The sequence below is a fragment of the Lissotriton helveticus genome, chromosome 10 (genome assembly GCF_964261635.1).
Source record: "Lissotriton helveticus chromosome 10, aLisHel1.1, whole genome shotgun sequence".
Classification (NCBI taxonomy): domain Eukaryota; kingdom Metazoa; phylum Chordata; class Amphibia; order Caudata; family Salamandridae; genus Lissotriton; species Lissotriton helveticus.
The window spans coordinates 1,012,851,076-1,012,877,054 of NC_136071.1; the positions used below are offsets into that span (position 1 = coordinate 1,012,851,076).

At 47.8% G+C, this 25,979-nt stretch overlaps 1 protein-coding gene across 2 annotated transcripts in view; it reads right to left on the reverse strand.

Moving 5' to 3' along the window:
- Nucleotides 1–25,979, reverse strand: part of MIOS (meiosis regulator for oocyte development) — a 209,182-nt gene that overhangs the window by 132,396 nt on the left and 50,807 nt on the right. For both annotated transcript variants that reach the window (XM_078663710.1, XM_078663711.1), the window contains exon 4: nt 10,706–10,963. In XM_078663710.1, the coding sequence (XP_078519836.1) occupies nt 10,706–10,963 (258 nt within the window). The remainder of the gene's footprint in view (nt 1–10,705; nt 10,964–25,979) is intronic.

Here is a 25,979-nt window from a genome sequence, read left to right on the forward strand (position 1 = left end):
CCAGAAGGCCAGGAGTGATGTGGGTGGGTGTTGCAGATTATGGAGAATGCAAAAAACTCAGATGAGGCCGTTTTAAGCAGGGTCTATAGGACTGCACCAGCACTCCACCCATAGGGTAAAGAGGTCCGCTTGCACTCACAAAAGGCTCCCAACTTGTAGTGCAGCACAAGCAGCCCCCGTAGGAAGTCTAGATGACGTTGGGCATTCGGGTCTATAATCTATGATGGGCGATGGTTTTGGCTTGTCTACATGTTATGGGCATAGTCAAAGAGAAGGCAGACAAGTAGGGAAACCCCTTGCAGCGCCAGCCACGGTGAACTGTCCAGAACTGCTCACAGTAGTATCTCCTACCTCTCTGAAGCTCCACTGTTGGTCAGGTTCGAGGTGTGGCCCATCGGGCCGGAGAGTCATTGGTGAAAGGGAGGCCAGAGCCACAGGACATGTAACCGCCCGATCCACCACTCAGGTACAGCTCCCCACTGCAGCAGCGCCACCAACACCGCAGGAGGGTGCCCCACACCGATTTGTGACGGGGGCAAAGGTAGGGCCCGTCTTCCCTTCTAATATGCCACTATCCACCTGCATTCCCCTGATGCTGGCGACCCAACCAGCTCTATTCCTCTGCACTCAAGGGGGCGCCCCAGGTTACGGGCTGGGACATCAGGTCTCCTCCAGGCCGCAAGCGCCTGTTGTGGAAAGCTTGTGCCTCCTCAGGGGCACTGCTACAGCAGCTGTGCAATCCCAGGGGGCCCCCTCCTCCTCCAACAAGGCAGAGGCCGCGGCAGAGCCACAGCCAAAGGAAAGGCCAGCAACGACCAGTCTGTGCCACGTCAGACACAACAACCACGTTCGGAGGCCCAAGCACCCTGTAGCAGCGAGGGCATCCCAACCCCTACCCCAGCGGGGGTCGTCCTGTGTGACGGCAGGGGGTGGGGATCGTAGAGTTGGTCTGCCCTGCACAACAGCTACCCTGAGCTCCTCCAGAGCTCTGCAGGAAAAGCGGCAACCGCCGAGCGCGGTCTCTCTCCCAGTCCGCGTGGTCCCCCAGCCTTGCACCAGTCCGTGGGTCACCACGATGGTCGGGGGACCGCAGCTCAGAGGCGAACACCCCTTCCCCATTGCGCAGGTTCAGGGATCTGGAATTGGCGGCCAGTGGCATAGAGGATAATTGCAGGATAAACGGGGTTTCAATGTGGAGTTCCGTTACAGCGCATCTCATCTGCCATGCTGGTCTCTCAAGCCACACCCAGTTTTAAATTCATTGTTAATATATTAACTATGCTGTTTTTACTGTGTACTCGTATGGTTTTCCTTGAGGAAACCGAATAACGAATAATGACTAAATGAATTCTGAATGACATCCAGTCCGTGGCAGAAGACCATCATAGAAAAAGGTTGATCCTTTTAAACAATTCAAACAATGGTCCAAATTAAGGCACATGATTAGTCTCAAAACATTACAGGTAACCGATTTGGAGGAAAAGCACAGCAAATATGCTTGGTGTGCATAATTGTAGGTTTTCTGGTCCTAAACGAGAAAATTTAGAAATGAGAATCACAGATGGTTTTTCAAGCAATATATCTTTGTGTAGGCAATAAAGAGCTGAGGTAGAGCCTGAAAACATGGGTTTATGTTGATTTGGATTCACATGAAGCATCGACCTGAAATTATTATGGTTGCTGAACCAGAGTGGTAAAGTAACCCTTATATTAGAATGGTGTCTAAAATGGTATTCGATACATGAAACACGATAGCAATTAGAACGAAATGACTCACCTTTTCAAATATTAACTAACTTTGCCTTTGGAGGCTGGTCAGGCTATTTTCCGTTGTTGGACTGTTCCTGTGTGCCGGGGTGCACACCTACGCCTCGCCGGACCCGCTGCGCGGGTCCCGCTTCGTCTCCTGAGTCTGCGGGAGGGACAGCAGACTAGTGATATCAAAGGGGCTGCTGGAAGTAAAGTGCTGGAGGACGCATCAGAGCACCAGCAGGGCTGCGAGCACTGTAGCAGGGACTCAAATTCCCAAGAGTCCTTGCTCGTTTAGCCCGCAACACCTGGGCCGCTCTCCCTGCCGGCCACGCCCCTCCGCCTGGACTTAAAACCGCCTCAACTCTTCCTGCTGGTGGGATACTTTGCCTTTGGCACTGGTCAGGCTATTTTCCGTTGTTGGACTGTTCCTGCGTGCCGGGGTGCACACCTACGCCTCGCCGGACCCGCTGTGCGGGTCCCGCTTCATCTCCTGAGTCTGCGGGAGGGACAGCAGACTAGTGATATCAAAGGGGCTGCTGGAAGTAAAGTGCTGGAGGACGCATCAGAGCACCGGCAGGGCTGCGAGCACTGTAGCAGGGACTCAAATTCCCAAGAGTCCCTGCTCGTTTAGCCCGCAACACCTGGGCCGCTCTCCCTGCCGGCCACGCCCCCCGCCTGGACTTAAAACCGCCTCAACTCTTCCTGCTGGTGGGATACTTTGCCTTTGGACGCTGGTCAGGCTATTTTCCGTTGTTGGACTGTTCCTGTGTGCCGGGGTGCACACCTACACCTCGCCGGACCCGCTGCGCGGGTCCCGCTTCGTCTCCTGAGTCTGCGGGAGGGACAGCAGACTAGTGATATCAAAGGGGCTGCTGGAAGTAAAGTGCTGGAGGACACATCAGAGCACCGGCAGGGCTGCGAGCACTGTAGCAGGGACTCAAATTCCCAAGAGTCCCTGCTTGTTTAGCACGCAACACCTGGGCCGCTCTCCCTGCCGGCCACGCCCCCCCGCCTGGACTTAAAACCGCCTCAACTCTTCCTGCTGGTGGGATACTTTGCCTTTGGACGCTGGTCAGGCTATTTTCCGTTGTTGGACTGTTCCTGTGTGCCGGGGTGCACACCTACGCCTCGCCGGACCCGCTGCGCGGGTCCCGCTTCGTCTCCTGAGTCTGCGGGAGGGACAGCAGACTAGTGATATCAAAGGGGCTGCTGGAAGTAAAGTGCTGGAGGACGCATCAGAGCACCGGCAGGGCTGCGAGCACTGTAGCAGGGACTCAAATTCCCAAGAGTCATTGCTCGTTTAGCCCGCGACACCTGGGCCGCTCTCCCTGCCGGCCACGCCCCTCCGCCTGGACTTAAAACCGCCTCAACTCTTCCTGCTGGTGGGATACTTTGCCTTTGGACGCTAGTCAGGCTATTTTCCGTTGTTGGACTGTTCCTGTGTGCCGGGGTGCACACCTACGCCTCGCCGGACCCGCTGCGCGGGTCCCGCTTCGTCTCCTGAGTCTGCGGGAGGGACAGCAGACTAGTGATATCAAAGGGGCTGCTGGAAGTAAAGTGCTGGAGGACGCATCAGAGCACCGGCAGGGCTGCGAGCACTGTAGCAGGGACTCAAATTCCCAAGAGTCCCTGCTTGTTTAGCCCGCAACACCTGGGCCGCTCTCCCTGCCGGCCACGCCCCCCCGCCTGGACTTAAAACCGCCTCAACTCTTCCTGCTGGTGGGATACTTTGCCTTTGGACGCTGGTCAGGCTATTTTCCGTTGTTGGACTGTTCCTGTGTGCCGGGGTGCACACCTACGCCTCGCCGGACCCGCTGCGCGGGTCCCGCTTCGTCTCCTGAGTCTGCGGGAGGGACAGCAGACTAGTGATATCAAAGGGGCTGCTGGAAGTAAAGTGCTGGAGGACGCATCAGAGCACCGGCAGGGCTGCGAGCACTGTAGCAGGGACTCAAATTCCCAAGAGTCATTGCTCGTTTAGCCCGCGACACCTGGGCCGCTCTCCCTGCCGGCCACGCCCCTCCGCCTGGACTTAAAACCGCCTCAACTCTTCCTGCTGGTGGGATACTTTGCCTTTGGACGCTAGTCAGGCTATTTTCCGTTGTTGGACTGTTCCTGTGTGCCGGGGTGCACACCTACGCCTCGCCGGACCCGCTGCGCGGGTCCCGCTTCGTCTCCTGAGTCTGCGGGAGGGACAGCAGACTAGTGATATCAAAGGGGCTGCTGGAAGTAAAGTGCTGGAGGACGCATCAGAGCACCGGCAGGGCTGCGAGCACTGTAGCAGGGACTCAAATTCCCCAAGAGTCCCTGCTCGTTTAGCCCGCAACACCTGGGCCGCTCTCCCTGCCGGCCACGCCCCCCTCCATAGCTCTACTTAAACTTCTTGTATGACCGCTACGCGGTTGCGCGCGGAAGCGCCCGGGGCGAAGCCCGGGCAAAGGGCGGGCCCTCTGAGGCCCTCGTAGGCCAGAGGAGGCTGGGCTGGGCCTACCCTCTTACTTCCGCTAGCGTTTTTCACGTGTGGTCCCTGAACAACTGACGGACATGGCCCAGATTCCAGAGGTTGCCACCACTGATAAGCCGGGGGGGGTCCAGAAACGGGACACTGGGCAACTACTTCTCCAGGGTATCGATTGATGGTGATAGGGAAAACCTGTTGGCAGAGCGTAGGGCTGAGCGCCGACGCTCGGTTGAAGGCTTGAAAAATAGGTTGCTTGTAGACCCCACACCCCACTTCGTTGCCCAGGAGGGAGGAAGCCCAAGTAGTAGTAATGAAGATTTATTATCAATGGATAGTGTCCCACTGCTGCTGCGGGACTGCACCCCCATTCTTGGTGTTCCTACTGACCAGATTGTAAGTGCTTCCCCCCCCTTAATCCCAAGCTGTACGGCTGTCGACTTAACTACCCAGACCCCCACTTGTGTTAAGCTGTTAAGGATGAAGCCGAAGCAGCCAGCTTTGGCGAAAATCCATGGCCCACCCCCTAGTAAAAGAAGACGGAAGATGGGGGTGGGTTGCCTAAAACTAAAACTAGCCACTCTGATTTTGGCAAATCTTCAAAGCCCGCTAATAAACCTGTCTCGGCGCCAGTGGAGGTGCCAGAAAGTCTCTCAACCTTGCCATTGCCCCCAGTAGTTTCACTACCTGTCACGGATATTAATATCACTGAGCCTGACCCAGCCCCTGTGGAGACACAATTGAATGTAGTACCCCTCACAATTCCTCAGGGAAATTTGGAATATTTAATCCGATCTCTTTTTCAGCCCATTATAGAGAGTTTAAAAAGGGTGGAGATTAGACTTACGATCTTAGAGACCGCCATAAGTAGTAAGGTTATTCCTCCTAAGGCCCAGGTAAGTGTGGCTGCTCCGCCCACAACCTTGGTTATGTTACCTTCTACTAATGTCGCTAAAGCTCCATCCCAAATTACCAAAGCCACACCACAGCCTTCTAGTAGGGGCGTCTATATCCAGCAAAAGCTACAGCCACAAAAGCCGGTAGGAGCTCCGGTTAGTGAACTGCCAAGGGGTTTGGCAATGGCTCCCACAGGGAACACTCGGGAGGAACGGGGAAGTGCTAGACACACTAGAGCCACAGTGAATAAAGGGCCACAAGTGGAACTACCTCCACAAGCTGTGCCTTTTGTAGTTGTTCTAACGGGGGTTCCACCACGATCAGACAATAAGAGAGAAGGGTTCGCCCAGCTGAAGAACAAAATCATGCATTGGCTGGGTACATATAGACCCATCTCACACAATATTGACGGTGAGATAGTGCACGTTAGGCGACTCACCTGGCTGGGTAGTAGATGTAAAGACATTGAGGGCGATTTGGTGGTAGTTAATTTTAGAGACCCACGTGCAGTGGACTACATATTAAATTGGCCCATGGGAAGTGGTGACAATTGCATTACCCCACGGGCCCTGACATACTTTTACCCTAGATCTTTGGTGTTCCCCCCCATCCTTTTCAAATGGGCTGATTCCCACCTATGTAAACCCCCTGCCATTATATAATACTAGGCATGCACTTCACGGTCATTACCCTGCACATGTGGCCGAGCCCTTCGGGTGGAACACTGTACCTCCGAGATATAATAGGAACATCAGCAGGAGAATGGACCATTTGAGACCCTTCACACCTCTGGAGTCAGGGAACAGGTTTTCTGTGCTATCAGGCATGGAAGACTGCGATTGAAGATCACAGTTGAGGGTATATAAGGGTGGTCGACCATGTGATACCAGCCTAGGGGGTATAGTTCAAGTGGCTTCAAGTGAAGCCAGCTCTTATGATACGGGGAAATTGGACCCTATATTAGCCAATCTCACAGTTAGTAGTGTAACCACAGAGGTATCGTGTCCGGGCTCCTAGGTTGGCAAAAATGTAACCCTAAATCTAACTAAACATGTGGAGGCCAGCCAAAAGTCCATTGCTTGGGGGAGGAGTGGGACCAAGGGGGCCCCTGATGTGTCTGCTACAGGTTATAGGGTTGTGCATTTGTTATCCTGGAATGTGGCGGGGCTAAAAAGGAAGATGGCTTTACCGGAATGGCACACTTTCATTGGGAAGTTCGACGTGTGTCTGTTCCAAGAGACTTGGAGCCTGTCCCCATTACATAAATCAGGGTATTCAACCTTCTTCTCCCCCGCCTCAAGCTGTGGGAAGGGCAGGCCAGCGGGAGGCTTATTGGCCTGGATTAAAACTGATTTGAACTGGGAGGTGGTTAGTCACAATTCAGTATGTACGGATATCCTACATCTCTCAATTAGGGGACAAAATGAGGTGAGCAGGTTTGATTTATTCAATGTCTATTCCAGAGGGACACCGGGGGATACAGCCTCACCCACATTAACGTGTTTAGATCTGGCACTAGCCAACTGTCCCCCATCATCTAAAATTATAGTGGGTGGGGATTTTAACTGTACATTCGAGCCCCTTAGCGGGGATGATCCCTTGGACATTGAGGAGGAAGATTCTAGATGGTCCATTCCATCCCTGTCTTTAGCCCCAATTAGAAAATGGTCAGCAAGGGCAATACAAATTAACGCCCTTACCAGGGAACATAACCTAAGAGCATTGAACGGTAGGACTATGTCTGACCGTGCTGGCGCGAGGACTTTTAATAGGCTTACTGGTCCGTCAAGAATCGACTATATCTTACTGGACGTCAAAATATGGAGGGATCTGGTAGACTTGGAGGTGGTATCCCCACAGGACAGTGACCACAACCCCCTTTGTACCAAGCTAAGGTGGGGCATCCTAAATGGATGTGTGAAGAGCGCTCCCTTGAGGACAACCAATGAGGTTATCCCTTACAATGGTAACCGAAGGCTGAAATGGGACAAGGCCCAACTGCAGGAAGATCAACTTGTGAGTATTAAGTCACATGTGGCAGATCTGACCGCAGAATTGGTGGCCCTGGAACTGGGAATGGGAAATGCCCAGGAATCGCCGTTCGTTTTTGCCACTGCATACAAAAATACAATAGAATATGTAGGCCAACATTTTCTATCCAAGGGGAAAAGAGGAAGACTAAAAAAGGTGTCTTCCATATCCAGCAACCCTTGGTACAGGGTTCAGTGCAGGGGAAAAAGGAAAGAGCTAACAGTTGCCCTGCTAAAAAAAGATCCCTCACTAGTTAGAGCAGCTAGGAAGGATTATGCAAGGGTAATGGCATTGGCCAAACGAGATTGGGAAGAACAACACTGGAAGGATCTTAACTCTGCAGTTAGTAAGAGGAATTCGATGTTGTTTTGGGAGCTTATTAATAAAGCTAGGCAGAAGAGCTCTCAACCACTAGCTACCCATATAACAAGCCAACAATGGTTCTCCCATTTTTCAGCACTGTACGGTGGAGCTGAAGAACACTCTTGTCCCCCTTTAGACCCCGCGAGAAGGGACCAACTCCCACTAGTGCTTGAGGATCCATTTTCACCCTCAGAGCTAGTAGTGGCAATTAGGCATTTGACCCCGGGGAAGGCGGCGGGCCCGGATGGGATCCCAGGGGACCTCCTGTTAGAAGATCCTATTGCTTGGGCCAAACTCATTGCCCTTATAATGAACCTGATTGCCAAGGGACAACCTGTGCCAGACTCTTGGAAGGGGGCAGAGGTCGTCACCGTGTTTAAAAAGGGGGCTAGAGATGACCCTGCCAACTACAGACCAATCAGTCTGATAGATGTGATACAGAAGGTGGTTGGCAGGGTCATTATTTCTAGGGTGGGAACCTGGATGGAAGAAGAACATGTCCTCTCCCACTTTCAAGCAGGATTCCGCCAAAAGGTAGGCACGATGGACCAGGTCTTTCGTTTTTTTGCCATCTATTGGAAATCTGTGACCATTAATAAGGGTAGTCTCTACCTTGCTTTCATAGATCTCAAGATGGCATTTGACCTGGTCCCTCGAGCAAGGCTGTGGGATACGCTAGAGAAGATGGGCTTTCCTGGGCCTCTCTTGGGTTTGATTGTAAGGCTTCACGAGGGGAATTATGCGAGGATTAGATGGGGCACCCAGGGACAATTGACAGACAGGGTGCCCGTGAGGAGTGGAGTCCGCCAGGGTTGTGTTATGGCGCCGACCCTCTTTTCTCTCTTTGTGAACGGTGTGGTGGACCATCTGAGAGAGGAAGACGCAGACGCGCCAACCCTGGCGGGGGAAAAAACACCCACTATACTCTTTGCGGATGACACCATACTGATCTCCAAATCCCCCGTGGGACTTGGAAAGCTTTTGCACCGTTTTAGTACCTTTTGTACGGATAGTGGTCTTACCATTAACACCTCCAAAACCAAGCTTATGGCCCTCTCTCCCTCTAAAAGATTTAGGAACAACTTCACGCTCAATGGGACACCTCTGGAGCTGGTAGATTCCTTCGACTATTTGGGGGTTCTGGTTAATAGTCGGATGAACTGGAAGGACCATCTGGCCAAAATGTTACTGAGCCATAAAAGAGTGTCAGGGGTGACCTTGAGAGAACACCGGGAGTCGTCGAGTAAACCTGTGGCACCGGCTCTGGCAATCTAGGAGGGACAGATTTTACCGGCCGCCCAATACGGCTCTGAGCTGTGGGGGTTAGTCTCAGCTGAAAATAAATTTTTGAGGGACCTGGTGGCTCTCCCAGTCTCAACTCCGCTAATCCCTCTAAGGATAGATCTAGGCAGGCGCTCCTTTAAAGATTTAGTGCGATTGCGCCCACTATTATTTTGGCTACGGCTGAGAAGGACCAGGGAGCTCACAAACTATGCTGCTGTTTTAGATGAACTCATTTTGCTCAATACCAGTGATAAGATCAGATGGTTGAGCAAACTGAGGCAGCTGGTTGTGCATCTGGGCTTGAGCGATGCATGGTCTAGTCAAATGCCACCCCCCAAACTAGTGATGAAGAAACTCTACTGGGACTGGGTTCAGGCAGAGGCAATGCGTAGTGGCGCAGGGGGCTTGCTCACGGAGCGGTTCTTAGAGTTTAAAGGGTCAAGAAAACTGGAATCCTTCTTAGACCTTATATCAAAGCCTCTGGATATAGCACTCTACCTAAAACTTAGGTATGGGACCCTCCCGGTGCATGACTTCACTTCGGGGTGGACCAACGTCGGTGGTTTGTTGAACTCTTGCCCTTGTTGTGCTGCCCCGAATGAATCTGTGGCGCATTTCCTCTTTGCTTGCCCCGCATATAAAGTTGCCAGGAAGGTTTGGCTAAAACCCTTATGTAGGGGGTTGGGTCTTAGATGCCACAAAATGGCCCTACGAGTACTGTGCACAGATACGTCCTCCACCCTTATGGTATGCGGGGTAGCTAAATATCTGGGTAGTGCATGGCTGACACGTATGAGGAGGATGAAGCCCCGCCCCACCCCGCTTAACACCTAGACGGCCTCTGGTAGGATACTTGATGGTATTTTTGTATTGGTTAAAATGTACCCTACCAGTATGCACGGGGATAGTTATGTGAGATCACAGGCATATTTGGTTGTTGGGTCCTAACATACTATGTGTACTGTACAATATGCACACTCTTGATGGAATTTTATTGAATGAAGTATCTATTTATGTATTTTTAAATTAAAAAATGTATGGCATAATTTGTATACTTTTATGGCGAAATTTTTACAGAATAAAGTTATTTCACACAATATTAACACCTATATATTTTAATGAGAAATTTGCTCGGGGATTACAAGGTGGGGCATTCAAACGTTTGCACGAAGGAGGGTGCAGTATCATAATGTAAAGATTTGATGTGTTGGTTAAGTTGTTTGAGCAGGGCAAAAATCTTAAAGTTGGAATCATTTCCTGAGGCTGAAATGTTTACAAATTAGTCAGTGGATGCTATAAACATTAAACAGTGAGGTTGCTACTAGGGATCGGTTTGCCTCAGTGATTCTTCAGACCATGATAGGGTTCATCTAACCATGTATAAATTGCAAAATCCACCAAAAATGGAGTGACAACTCTGGGTAACAGTTATTGAAAAGAAGACATGGCAGAGGCTTTGACAATAGCACACATGGTATACTGCATCAGATGACTCTACAATCACATGTAATCAACATCAGATTCAAGGAAACCAGGCAACATGTTCACAGAAACCACTGATAGCTGTTGGAGGGGATGTGGAGCACAGAATATATTTCCTTTTTGGTGGAAATGACTTAAATGGAGCACTTAGTAGAACGGGGTGCTGCAAGAGTTTTAAAAAGTAGTAATGGTTCCAATCCAATGTCAACCTGAGAGGGCTTCGTTTTGGTGAACATGTAATAAATACATTAATGTAGGACTGTAATGGAAGGATAACTCTCTCGACACTCATTAACAGCAAATATGGCAATGATTGCACGCTGCAATGGAATGGGAGCACCATTACAAATAGAAAAACAAAATGTTAGTGCATTTTTTCCCCATCATAGTGCACTACAGGAGAACTCAATATCATTAGTAAAGCTGTGAACCGGCACATACCTTTCCCGGACGAAGCGCCTTTATTTAGGATCTGGATAGCTCGCCTGATATCCAAATTGAACAGTGCTACTGCAGCTGCTCGCTCCCATTCGCCGTCCAGCTCCAAAGAATTCAGGAATGGTCCCACATCCACATCTGCTCCCTTCTTTATCCAGCCGCAGAGCTGCAGCGCCAGGCTTCGCTCTTCACTGCGATACCGAATGACATCGGCCTGCTTTTCAGACCCACTCCAGCTGTGCCTGTAGTTTTCAGTTGTTCCTGTTTAATAGAAGAAGATCGGATGTACATTGCGTGTGTAAGTTGTAAAGTATTATGATTAGAAAACAAGTGCAAATACTTTTTAAACTCTCCTGACAATTCCTCATATGGAAATACTTATTAATCACTGGACAAGAGAATCCAAAGCCCAAAGCGATTTATATAGGATCCGTAAGCATGTGAAATACCAGAATCAACCAACAATTACAGGAAAGGACACTAATAACGGGGATTTTTCACCGATTTCTTAAACAATGAATACCTCAACCCATGTGCGGGATCCCAGAACGGTTCTCAAGACGATCTCTTATTTTTATAGACCATTCCATCTACGGGTACATTTTTATTTTTAACGATAGCTCATTAGGCCTCAAGATTAATAACTCAAAACGCAGTGGACTTTACATAACTTTCCAAACACATCTTCTCTTTATTTTTAAAAATACTGAATGGACAGAGGTGTGGTCTGTGGATATAGCTATACTGAGCATATACTCCACCCAAACTGATACTGGTAACCCCAAAGAACACAGCACTGGCAGTGTAAAAAGGCAGGGCCGAATTCGACCAAGAACCCTTCAGTATTTGCCCGGCATTAGCCGCCTCTCATACCATTCAATATTACCAAACAAAGAGGCAGGCGCTGGAGACTGGAAGGCAGGAAACAGGAGTTTATTCCGACGGAACAGAACACGTCAAATCAGACAACAGGGTATGTTCTCGAGGTGCTCTAACCGCATCTCTGAGGCCTGGCCTCTTATACACAAGTTTATGGCTTTATTACATTTATGACATCCGTGGTATTGCTTTGAAGTACGAAAAAGGCATCTTTGGAATCCCCGGTTCAGGCCCGTTCTCACACATATCTACAGTAGGGGTCCCCACCCAAATCTCAGCATGACGGCTATCGCGCAGCTGGACATTCCGCTGGGAACAGGAATGCGGGCGATCGGTCGGATCTAGGGGTGTGAAGGCATTGATTAATCCCCGCTCCTTTGATGTGAGGCGAGGTCCTACTGTAGGGAGCAATAAACTGCATCTGTTGGGCTAGGTGATGGCCTGGGATCAGGCCGGACAATCGGGCAGGGAGGAAGAGGTTATCAAAGGGCCTGTTCTATGAATGAGATGAAAGAGTGAGGGGGTTCAGCACGGGATGTGGCTCGGAGACAGGGTCGCGCTGGAGGTGCGTTTATGGCCCAAGCAGGAGAGGCCGGGGGCTGTCGGGGTGCGGGGGGATGCTTGCGAGGCCGGGGAGTGAGGGGGAGAGACGTGCAGGCTATTGGCAGTGGGCAGAGAGGCCAGGGCACACAAAATGGCTGCCACTTGCGTGCATGAAGGGGCCTAAAAAGGGACAAGATGGCGTGGCCACTGTTTCACGATTTTCACTTTACTTTCAACAGTGGCTGTGGTGAACATAAATGAACGCCACTTATGCATACCTAATTTAGTCATTTTCCACAGTCCCCAGTTTTTATCATAAGTTAGTTCATTTCTGTTCATGTCACAGGTGAGGATGTACAAGCTGACATTAGTTATACAATCCACTTTGGTAGCCCATATACATTACGGGCAGATGGAAATAATTCTGCTATCAATGCTGACAGAATCGTACATAACCATATGTAGTCAAGGTGATAGGCGAGGAGGCAGTGCATACAAAATTACATTAGCTGTGTCATACATTAGACCTGGAGATGGGGACATTACTTAGATGATGTAGGGAATTCGTTCGAATACAAACATGATGTCATACAAAAAATGTTCTGGCAGAATAAGGGCTATTAAGTACATTACTTGAGGTCTGGACTCCGTGGGGATCAAAACTAGACAGAATGTTCATGTGTATGACTGGTGTTCTATAATCATCATGATACAGAGTTGACGCTTTCTTAGTTATCCATGCACAGTTGAAAGTGACCGATGTAAGGTTTCGAAAGCTCAATTGGGTGATAATCAATACAAAGTGGTTGGGAGAGGAATTCAACTTAATACAAGTGACAGTCAAGGGGTGGTAATGTTCAAAAAGGGTTCTTCTTTCCAGTGTCTTATTACAGCGAGCCATCACTGGTAGGCTCTCATTGTTCTTCCTTTTTTTTTTTTTTTTTTTTTCGTTGGCACTGTTGAGCACCGGCGGTGGAGCTATGCGTCCAGCTCTAATCCAGATTTCGCGTTGCAGGGTGTGGCCATTCTTTGCTCTCGGACCACAGTCCTGATTGTCTTGTTCCTAACTGATCTACCATAGATACTTTAGGCGGGGTACCCGCATTCCGTTCTTCTTTCGTGACAAACCCTATTCTATCTTTGTGCTGTGTTTCTTCTTGAAGTCAAGTTAAAAAAAAAAAAACTCCATATGGAAAAAGGGGGGGGGGAATGGGGGCGTGCTTTGGGAGGCCGAGGGAAGAGAGGGTGGAGTGGGATCAGATCTGAAATGGACCAAGGAGGGCAGAAATCTCAAGCAAGTGGGCCCATCAATCGGGCTCAATGGGCTGGGACTTTCGGCACGAGCTGGTCAACATGCAGGGGCTTCTGGACAGCCCTTCTTTCTTTTCACTTTCCATGTTGAGAATGGTGCCTCGTCCCGCATCTCTTTGCTCTGTGGCTCCGCCTTGGTCGAGCTCACAGATGTTCCCGATCTGCAGCCAGGCTGTGCGTCACGTCCGGCCCCTCTCCTCCGACGACTGCATGTCATCTTTAAATAAGTACAAAAACAAGTCTTAGAGAACTGGCAGGGGAAGACGTTCACACACTTCAATTTCTCTCCCAACCCCAAGTAGTTGGGGAAACGTTTATCGGTCACGATAGGGTGGATGTTTATTAATCCTTACATCGGGGTATGCTATTAACTCATGAATCATTGCTGTGGTGCAGGTTTGCAGGCATTTTTACTATTTTCCATCATCATGTCTGTTTGGTGTTTATTCCTGTTACATTCGCGAACGTGATTTATCTTTAAAAACAAGGTCATCAGCTTCTGCCTCTACTCCAACCATAGCTATATCTGGATTCGGAGTCAGAAGTTTGGGTTGATGTCAGGTTATAACCTAAATAAAACTAAAACACAGATCATTCTGAATAGATTTGCATCAAGTTTAGATAGCAGGGTGGTTAGCAATGCAACCTATCTAGGCATTGATGTTACTGTAAAACTGGAGGATTTAGTAGAACGAAACATTGAACCATTGCTTACTAAGGTAAAAAAAGATTTGGAAAGAATAAGCAATCTACATCTTTCATTGGTTGGAACTACAAACGTGCTGAAAATGATGGTTCTGCCCAAATTTTTGTATCTATTCAGGTCAATACCTCTGATTTTTGACAACAAATGGTTTAATAGGTTGGAAAGCTTGGCCAATAGATTTATATGGGCAAGAGGGAAAACTCGCAGGGCATATAAATTCATTTCCCTGCCAAGGGATAGAGGGGGGTGGGGTGCACCAGATTTTAGACTATACTTTTTGGCGGCTGCACTCCAGTATATGCAGGGATTAATTGGAGGAGGTGGCGGGGCATCAAAGACCATGAACATGTCAATTGAAACCTACACAATGATGTTAGGTCAAAACGCTGACAACGCATTCCTGTATTATACGGATTTGGGGTACCTTAGAAGGCAGCCGTACAAAACCCTGAGGGCAGCACTTAAAGTCTGGGGTATTTTTTTAAAGAAATTGGGCATGGGTAGATTTAATAGGTACACCAGAGTCTACAAGAACAAATCATTCCCTGAAGAAATCTTTTCTGATGCACTAATGGCAGAATGGGAGGGTAAAGGGATACAGCAAGTTGGGGACTTAGTCAAACCAGAGGGCATAATACAATTCGAGGAATTGATTAGAATATATAAAGTAAACAGAAGGGACCTCTTTAAGTATCTTCAGATCAGGAGTTTCCTTAGGAATAAACAAGGAGGTCCACTGGGCTTTCAGCCAACTGAGTTGATGGAAGGGCTAATTACAGGGGAGGAATACTCCATTAGGCTAATATATGCTGTACTGGCAAAAATTAGACCTGATGATCTAGACAAACATAGGGCCAAATGGGGGGAAAGGATAGAGGCCACACCTGAATCTTTTAACACTTCACTGGAGCTAGGTCGGTCTATCCTATGCTCCGCCCCCTTGCAATCCCAACATTACAAAACGCTATTCTCGCTATACTACACCCCAGCCAGGATTGCGAAGTGGGGGGGTACGGAAGGCACTACGTGCCCGAGGTGTAACTCTTCTGAGGCAGATATCGTCCACATGTTTGCCACCTGTCCTCAATTATACACACTAATCAAGGACGTAGAAAACTTTTTAACCAATTCATTAAAGATCAGGTTAACCTTTTCGGTCGGTTTAATTATGCTGGGGGTGGATATTGGAAATGAGTATGCGGATTCAGGTGATGAAATGTTTATGTTTATGGCAGCGGCTGTCTTTAGATTAATGCTAGCCAGGGTATGGCTAGATAAGAATCCCCCGACCTTGCAAACATGGTTATCAAATCTTATTGCCATTCATAACTTAGAAAAATACATATATGCAAGAAAGGGTAGGAGCGGGAGAGTACGAGGTATTAAGATATGGGGACCTTTGGAGAAATGGAGAACAGGAATAGGTTGATTTATTTTTTTACTGATGTAATATGAAGGTGTTTACTATACCATATAATGTAATATAGGATATGTTTTCCCCCTTTGGCGGCTAAATAACTTTAACATGAAATTTTATTTGGATTGTACTGTAAGATGAACAAATGTATGAACAAAATGCTGCATTTTCTATTTTTCTATTTTTTCTGTAATGTGTGCTTTTTTCTTTTTTGAAATGGAAAATAAAAGATATTTAAAAAAAAAAAAAAAAAAAAACAAGGTCATCAGCTACACTCTTTAAGGTTTTCTGGGACGGCTGGTACAGAACTGGGACCATTCTGGAACAACGGGGAAGTTTCGGACACTCTACTTTTGTGCAATGGGCGGTGGTAATCTGAATGATGAAGGTGGTGTTACTAAAGCACTAAAAAAAGCCACTGACATATAGCTCCCTTTTAAGTGCCAGATTAGGGGACATCAGTCATCTTACCTGTCCTTTCTTTCTCAGCCAATTAAGTTCCATCATCTTACAGAAAGGAGAGGTAGTAATATGGCAAGATACGATCGTTTTGTTTCTGTCAATTTGTTCAAACACTGTCGTGTTCAAAGCCAATTATACATGTACCGGCGAGGTACAGTGTCGTCATTTATTCAAAAGGGAGCAAGGGAGCCCTCAGAGGGAGAGAGCGTCGTGCGCACCAAATAGGCTATTAGTACACGTACAACATAAAAGAGAGAGAGGAAAAAAACGTGTATAATAATAGGCTATTCAGTGCACACACACATAGAACAGTACGGGTCAGTTTTACGTGTAAAAACACAAGCTGAGGGAAAACATAAATTCCTAGTTTACGTACACACAAATACCAGATAGGGCGCGACAGTACATACATCAAGTACGAAAACCTAAGACAAGACACAGAGCTATTTTGGGCAAAAGGACTTTGTCATGCGTGTTGCGTATTCTCAGTATTCCCTTTAATTCATTTGGGGGTCGAGCTCTTTTTATTCTCCTTCCTTCCTAATAGTAGACAATTTTTGTTGGTAACCTCGTTTCAAAAATACTTACTCCTTTTTAATTGGTCGGACACTAGTCCAGTCGTGCTTATACTCACGGTGGGGTCTTCCAACATCTAGCAAATGATAATGATAATGGTACAATTCCGGTTTTTCTATGAGGATGGAAGAAGAAGGGGTAAATATAAAACATGACAATATCCCTAATTTCTGGGCTGAGGGGGATTTTGGATGAACCCCGACCCGGGGTACTCTTAACTTCTCTTATTTAGTCAGCGCATAAATTGACTCACTGGTGCGCATTATTTTGGGTATACATTTGGGATATCGGTTGGGGTCGGGTTCGTTGTACTGCAGTAACCCTTCAAGTTTCTGGTGTAGGCCACTCTCCCATTTACTAGCTCCAGAGAGAGAGTCGTCTCTAATTAAGGAATGTGCTATACTCTTATTCGTCTTTCACATGCAGGTACCATGTTCGGGCTTAATTTTCCTATCCCATTAACCGTTCGATCAACACCTCAGTCATACAAAAAGCATTCTTTTGTCAACCCAGACGTGTGCCACACATAAACATTCATACGGCACAAATCAGGGCCCATGCGCACATTCATACCATACAAATTTTTCACGCTCCCAGAGATAGCTCCTGTATACAATGTACCATCTCACAGAGCTAGCCTATTTTTTTTTTTCGCGTGGAACACGTGCGTTTTAGGTCTTCTCCATACTTCAGCTGAAATTCCGATATTAACCTGCAGAAAAAGAAAAGAGGGGGAGGGGGCAGCGTTCAAAGCACATCAGCGCGCATAAACACGAAAATGTTTTTACCTACCACGTACCTGACTTATCTCTTTGGGATGCAGTACCTTGCATTTCGGCATTGAAGCCCAGAGGAACTGGTAGTGCGGCAAAGACAACCGATGATAGGCTGTTTATTACATAGATCGCCCGAGGGTGGTAGTACAGACCGCATGTAGGAAAGGGTCAAAAGCCAGGGGTATTCAGTATAAGGTGAGGGGGGGTGACGGAGTCATGTTTTCATTTGAAGGAAAGAAATGGTCTACAGTGGTATAGGGTTGTTCCTATTCGCAGAGCATGGAAACTATTGGGGGGTGGCAAGTTTCACTGAGGGCTTTCGTGCCTTCAATAGTATGCGTTTTGCCCAACGTTAGACTAGAGGGCATTCCTCTGGTGAGTTTTAGGAGCGTTTAAAAACTCCTCTGATACACGGGGTGGGTAAAACAAGGATTATGATGTTTAGGATTCCGAGGACCAGAATGCGCTTGGGGTTCATCGCTAACGATACTTCGGGTCAATGTACTTCTTCGGGGAATTTACAACTGTAGTGTAATTAAAGATTCCTAGTTTGAAAAAGGCGCGCTTTCGATCCACAAGGGGGCTGTGAAGTAAAAGAGGTCTGGTCTACTGTCCTATTCATAGATATATCTAAATATCAGGATCTTTACCTATTGCTTATGCTGCAGAAATGTAAAATACGACAGATCTGGACTATTCTTTTCGCATTATTTCTGTGTACTATGTCTTTTTAATTTTTCATAATCAAAATTGCTTCATTTTACTTGCCCTTCATTTATTTGAGGATAGTAGCCTTTATTCGAAAACCTACCAATCTAAGTGACTGTTATGATGCTAGTTCCATATATTTTAAAAAAACCTTTATTTGTGAAGATGTCAGCATTCAAATACGGGCCTCCAACCATATAGGCCGGTCACGGAGCAGACGGGAAACGCATGAGGTAAGGAGAGATTACACTGTAGTATAGAAGTACGTAACGGGCGAGCCATTTAATTAAAAAAACTAAACGTGACTAACGGTTGCAGGATCAGTGAAGGTTAATTTTATAATTGGAAGTATAACAGGATCAGTTACAATAAAATCGTCCATAAGCACACCATGGGCGAGTATCATGAGTAACATTACTTCGAAGCTTTAATAATACAATAATCAATAATGAATAAAAACCCACATCAATAGGGTTGTCCGCATGCCCAGTCAGTACCCTTCCCCGCCCGTGTGCACAAAGACCGCATACATATCCCATAACATCAAGGTTAAGCAACTAGAACGTCATAAGGAGTTGCAAGTCCCGCCTATACTGGCGCCATTTTGGTCGAGGCCGGACAGGTCCAGAGTATAGTCCAAATTGCCTCCAATAACTAGCGGTCAGACCAGAACCCCTTTCGGCAGTTCAAAAAAATTCCGTTAACGCCAACGGAAAGGACAGGCGGCATGAACCGTGACTTAAAGGTGAGGAAGGCAGAATCTTCCCTACCGGGCCATGCTGAGGTCCCACCGGAACTGATCGAGTTGGTAGTCTACAGTATCTCTTAGTAATTTAGGACAAAAGCTGGCATTAGCATGAGAGCACCGCCACCTCGTGACAACGTCGTGGCCACTCCGGAGAGCGGGACAGCAGGCGTATCCCTCCGTCGATGCACTGAATCATCCTCCCTCACGGCACCAGATGAGGGTAAGGCGGCGGTCACCCCCACCGGAAGCCCGCGGGAGTCGGGGGCCAGCGACTTCCGTAGAATCTCTAGAGCTGAGAGAACGTCTTCAAGAGTGGGGTTCATGCCCGAGCAGGCAAGCATCCGAGTCCCATGGTAGCCCAGAGCCATCTTAGTGGACCAGGCCCAAATCTGGGGAGCCGGCCGCCATCTTGACAGTCCCACAGCAGCTGCCCTTCACCACGGCCACCGGAGCGGCCCCCCCCGGTCAGCCAGCCGCGGGGGATCCGTAAGTGGAACGCGAATGGCAATCTTGGTGCAGGAGAGGAACCTCCACCTGGAGGGGGAGGGGGCCGTCCGCGCCGCCTCTCCGCGGGCGCCCCACGCCATCTCCTGGCGCAGGTATACAAAATGGCTGGACCAGGCAACAAAGGGGGGAGCCATCAGCAAGGCATCCCCCGCACACAACTTGCTGGACACCTCCTGTGGACGATCCGGGGACGGGCCTCGGCGCGTTGTGTTGCCTCCGGCTTATTCGCACAACGGTCCCTTTTGGTCGGCCTCCATCCTCCACCCCGGGCCGCCACCGATGTCACCTCGCCGGCTGATGACTGCAGGCAAGGCCCCGGTCTCCACGTGCCGGAGGCCTCATTTTCCGGACGAGCGTAGCTGCGGATCTGCTGCACTCTGGAGCCCCCAGGACGGATGGTAGGTATCAGCAGATAAGGTTGTCGTTATTGGGCAGGGTGGGCGGCAGGATAGACACGTTTGGGCAGCGGGGTCGGCGGAGCCGAGCTACCTTGCGGTCATCACGGTGTCGAGCTCGGCTCCTCCCACTAGTTTCATATTTCTCATGAAGGGCTGTTCCTAGTGTTTCTATTTTAGCGGGGTCAAAAAGAATCCCATCAGTGACCTACTGACTTTGCTCGATTCCTTTTGTTTTTCCTAGCGATTTTTATGTCATAGTTCGTTGGAAAGATACAGCGGCTAATCCGTATTTTATATACATATCCTTTTTATTAGGGGTGCCCTCCGGTGGAGCCGGATGATCTACCTCTAATAAACGGTCCGGGCTGAACCAACTACTGAACAATGGGGAGAAGATAGGCATGACGGGTTACAATGGGGACAAAAGTCTGCACTACCTATCCTTCACTACTTTGCGAAGACTAGGCAGAATATTTCTATTCTACAGTATTCGCAAATAGGGAATACCCAAAGAGAGAACTAATTCCAAACAGTCAATGTTCGGACAAACAATCAATCAATCAAATGAGGAATAAAATAGGCGCGACGGGTTACAACGGGGGCAAAAGCCTGCGCTACCTACCCTTCACTATCTGCAAAGAGAGAGGGAAATTCCTGTTCCTCCTCGTTTATAGGCAGAGAAGATCCTTTCAGAGAACCAATTTCGAACAGTTAATGCTCGAACAAACAATCAATCAATGGAGAGGGAAGTAGGCGCGACGGGTTTCAACGGGGGCAAAAGCCTGCGCTACCTACCCTTCACTATCTGCAAAGGGAGAATACTCCTATCCTTCCCCGTTTGTAGACAGAGAATCTCTCAGAACCAAACAATCAAATGCGTAATACTAGTATTTTCCAAGTCAATCAAACAATCAATTCGCCGTGTTACACGACCTTACCCGGACCGCATGGACAGTTTCTCGTCTTCCGCTTCCAGCGCCTGATCGTCCTCTATTCTCCGTAATTGCTGTGGCACTCCTGATGGTTCCCAGTCAGGACCGTAGATCACTCGAGAGAGGTCTGCTCGGAACCGGTGAAGTTCGGATGATCGGCTGCCAGACGAGGGTCTATCGGGCAGGTGCACTTCCCGATCGTTGCAGTCGGTCACTCTGTCGTTGGGACCTCTCCCACTGGATCCACGTGTCGCTGATGGGCCCCACGTTTGGGACGCCAATTGTAAAAAGGCAGGGCCGAATTCGACCAAGAACCCTTCAGTATTTGCCCGGCGTTAGCCGCCTCTCATACCATTCAATATTACCAAACAAAGAGGCAGGCGCTGGAGACTGGAAGGCAGGAAACAGGAGTTTATTCCGACGGAACAGAACACGTCAAATCAGACAACAGGGTATCTTCTCGAGGTGCTCTAACCACATGTCTGAGGCCTGGCCTCTTATACACAAGTTTATGGCTTTATTACATTTAGGACATTTGTGGTATTGCTTTGAAGTACGAAAAAGGCATCTTTGGAATCCCCGGTTCAGGCCCGTTCTCACACATATCTACAGTAGGGGTCCCCACCCAAATCTCAGCATGATGGCTATCGCGCAGCTGGACATTCCGCTGGGAACAGGAATGCGGGCGATCGGTCGGATCTAGGGGTGTGAAGGCATTGATTAATCCCCGCTCCTTTGATGTGAGGCGAGGTCCTACTGTAGGGGGCAATAAACTGCATCTGTTGGGCTAGGTGATGGCCTGGGATCAGGCCGGACAATCGGGCAGGGAGGAAGAGGTTATCAAAGGGCCTGTTCTATGAATGAGATGAAAGAGTGAGGGGGTTCAGCACGGGATGTGGCTCGGAGACAGGGTCGCGCTGGAGGTGCGTTTATGGCCCAAGCAGGAGAGGCCGGGGGCTGTCGGGGCGCGGGGGGGATGCTTGCGAGGCCGGGGAGTGAGGGGGAGAGACGCGCAGGCTATTGGCAGTGGGCAGAGAGGCCTGGGCACACAAAATGGCTGCCACTTACGTGCATGAAGGGGCCTAAAAAGGGACAAGATGGCGTGGCCACTGTTTCACGATTTTCAGTTTACTTTCAACAGTGGCTGTGGTGAACATAAATGAACGCCGCTTATGCATACCTAATTTAGTCATTTTCCACAGGCAGCCGACAGGCAGTTGACTTTGCTTGTTATTAAAAAGGGTGTCCATTGTGTCTTGGTTAACTCGAGTACCATAGCAAACGTAGCTTCACACTCTACAGTAAAGCAACGTAAAAAGAAAGCACATATGGAAATAAAGAACAGAAATGCGCTTTACTCAACCCTTTCCACTAAGGTGCCTGGCCCAGCACTGTATCCGTCGTTAAGTCTAAATCTAGGTAAAGGCGTTTTGATCTCTAAGCAGCTGCCCTGCACATTTTAGCAAGAGACGTTTCAGACGATCTTTGACCATTGTTAGTGGGTACTTTTTTAGTTGTGACAGAAGAATGGTTTGCATTCTCGTAGCATGTTAGAGGTCAAGAGCCCATCCAGCAAACCATGGCTCCTTTAGATGCTACCATTCGAATACTGATGTGCTCACAGATGACAAACAGTCCTTTACACTTCCCAATCTCGCTTAATGTATCCATACATTAGCAGGGGGATTTTCTAAACGGACGATGCGAACAGCTTTCTTTGGTCAACTCGAATAATTTGTGAAGAATGATGGCAAATAAATACTTTATTTACAGTGAAGTCTGGAATGAAATTAAGGAAGAAACCTAGTAAGGGCTCTTAATCCACTTTTCTCCAAAATTAGAATACTGTGTAAACATAACTTGCAGCTAGCAATGCTGCAAGCAGGCTTTATGGGGGGGGGGGGGGCTAAAAAAGAAACTTTCTAGTATATATTTTGTGCTGTATCTGCATTTATCAAATAGGAATTTATGCAGCAGGCGATAGAAAAAGTAGTGCTAAATGGAGTTACTTCTGTCATCAAACTGCCAGGAACTATCACGTTTTTAAAGTGAAGTTTTATATGCTATTTGCGGACCACTGCCATATTGTGGCTGATACCAGATGACCAGAATGAATGATTATGAAATGCACTCTGCAATATAAATTATTCAACCACTAGCATTTAATTTACTTGTCGGGTTAGGGTATAGAATAGGCTCCACGGAACACAAGATCTTCCAACATGCAGACAATATTCTTGTATATGTACGGGCTCCATCAACAACGGTGGACAGTTTCTTATAGACTCCAGACAGATTTGGGAGATTCTTGAAGCTGAAAGTGACCTGGGACAAATCGATACACTACCATTTTTATTATGTCCAACATCACTACGACCTACTATAAAAGCCTTCTTGACAATTCACGGTTTAGCGAGTCTTCGGTCTCAATTTAGATCTCTTCACAAATAGACCATTAATTACTGCAAGTGCAGGTAATTGCAATGAGGAATGTTTCCAGGTGCAATATGACATAATCAAAAAATAAATAAATGCTCGTATTATAGTAGGGTTTGGATTCTAGCAATGTCCTGATTTTGCCACCTTCCTGTAAATATCCATATTTAAGCTAGAAGTAGAGAGAAGTGTCAGTTCCATTGCTGAAATACCCTTTTGAGTCTTGTGCCTGTTTGAGGGTTTTCACCATCTTATCCCAAACTGGGTAAAGCTGGAAATTCACTCCTTTAAAAAAAAAAATCTTTACTGGTAAAAAAACAAAAACAAAACCACACTATATGCAGTTCTTGACAGTTGCAGGCCGGAGCCGGAACCTGTATAGCCCAGCTACTGCTGGCTATAAGGCTATTAGAACATTCCGCCACCAGAGGGCAGAATGCTCTAACAAATAAAGCAAAGGCCTCAGTGAGCACGAGGGGATTTCCTCCGGCTCAATGAAACCTTTGTTCACAGCAACACCTGTGAAGGACAAACATTGGAATGTTGGAGCTCTTGGCTTTTACCAGCCATTAGAAACCCAGAGCACTCAATTTTCTTTAATGGATCTCCAAACATTACAATGTTCTAATGACCCATAAACAAAAGTTCGAACAGTTCAAACATATTGATACAAATTGTACCTTAACTGCAGACAATGCTCTTTACTGGTCCATAATGTGGTACTGTGAGGAGGCTGCCAACGGGTATACGCTGCAGGGGTTTGGGCCTCCTTGTCCAAAAGTCAAAATAAACATGAAAACTGATTGTCCTTGACCCTAAACTATGTGTCTTGAGCTTGGTTGATAGGACTCCTACATCCCGCTATTAGATCAGATCATGCTTGCCAGAAGAGTTACGATAATACTATCTTTAACATGTAATGGACTTTCCTTTGCAGCAACTGCAGGTTCTTTCTCTTGGATGTAATTTATCTGTCAAAGTCCACTTGGCTACTAAGTAGGTTTGTATTTTCAGATAGTAGGTCAAAACATCCATATTGCAAGCACTTGGGAGGTCAGGGTGCTAAATGGAACGATTTTAAAATGTGTGGCAGGATTTGCCAGACGGTCTGAGCAGAAAGGTTGACCTGCACGAAAATCTAGGCAGTGGATCCGACAGGTGAAACAGATCTATAAATCCTTGGTATATCGTCCTCTGTGTAAACTGCATTTTTAGGTTTGGCATTAGCCAAGCCCTTTTGATTTTACTAAAATAATATGCATAATCTGCTTACTTACAGGGGATTTGAGCCAGCCCTAGTCATCCACTGGTCTGTTGCTGTATCATTCCCCGTTGCTTGTTCCCCCTACCACATACAGCATGGAGCAAAGGGTCAGCCTACTTAAACCACAAGTTAACTTTACATTGAGTGACTGCATTTGGTCTTCCACAGTGAGCACACCAACATGCAAAAAGTAGTTCCCTTCATTGCCAGCATTTTTGTTTTTGCTTTATTATTACTTTAATGTTGTTTTTCTCATAGTATAATGTTTTCTACCAGTTCTTCATGTGAGCACTGGGCATATCTCAGCTGTCAGTTCCTTTCTCCTGCCAATACTGTTGACCATTCCTTTGGAAGTGGCCTTAGTTATTTATCAGACTGCTGCTATTTCACAACATTGCTTTTGTGTTCCAGGTTCATTAATAAACTTTTCCCTGGAAGAATACCAAACTTCATAGTGTTTAATTTGCATCACGCTTGTAACACTTATTTAAACATAGGTGGTGTGTAACTTAAGTTTAATATCCAATATTTTATACTGTGAACCCTCTTTCCCGCTTTATTTCCATTGTCTTTATTTGTTCCCTTCTTTTGCTGTCTTTCCTTTTTTAGGTCTCGGCTAGCCGCGCGAAGCGCGTCTCCGCCGAGCCCCTTTCGTCGGCATGTGTGCTTCCCAGGAGACAGTCCTGGCCGCGCGCATCGCCTTGGAGGCGATTTGAAAGTGACACGCGCACGCGAACGAGCGCTGCGGCCAGGCGCTGTCTCCTGGGAAGCACACACGCATGCGCATACACACACAAGCGGTCACATACATACAGAGAGATTCCCCCCCCCACACACATACACACACGCGCATACAAGCTGCATTCCCTCCATCTCACTCGCTAACTCCTTCTCCTTCCGTTTTTATCACCCTTTGAACTGTGCACTTCCGCCTACATATCTGGCTGCTTACCCTCGATGCCCATGTTGCGACTTTCATGTAATTTTCTTTTTTATTGCATTCTTGCCCGTCTCCCACTGCACCACGATTAACTCCCCCTCGGTACCCCAGCCTCTCCGTACGTCCCTGCTACTTCTTACACCCCCTACAGCTCCACATCTCTGAGCCCCTCATTAACGTCGCCCCAACAAACACCATGCACTAATTACCTCTGCAAGATGCTCGGCTCTCTCATGCCCAGCCCCGGGACATCTCTCGGCATTCCTTCCATGCTGGCACTTTTTCTGGCTCACATGACGGGCCCCACCTCCACCCTCTCCTACGTAGGCTGGACTCCACCCTCTCCTACGTAGGCTGGACTCCACCCTCTCCTACGTAGGCTGGACTCAGTGGAAGCTATGTTTGGCTGCGTTCGTGTTGGTGTGCTACTATTGGACACCAGCAGGAGGGTCGACTGGATTCCTGTAGTTTAATTGATCGAAGTGTTGTAGGGGCTCGTCTTTTTGTGACCAAAAAACATAATAGCGTAAGTGTTGGCGCGTGGGTACGTCATGAAGTGACTGCAAGAATGCTTGTGTCACTGTCGCTGTGCGGAAATTGAGAATATCAATTATCAAATTAGAAGCAGGAAGCGAGAGGGGATATCTTTCAATAACGAATGTTCACGAATAGAA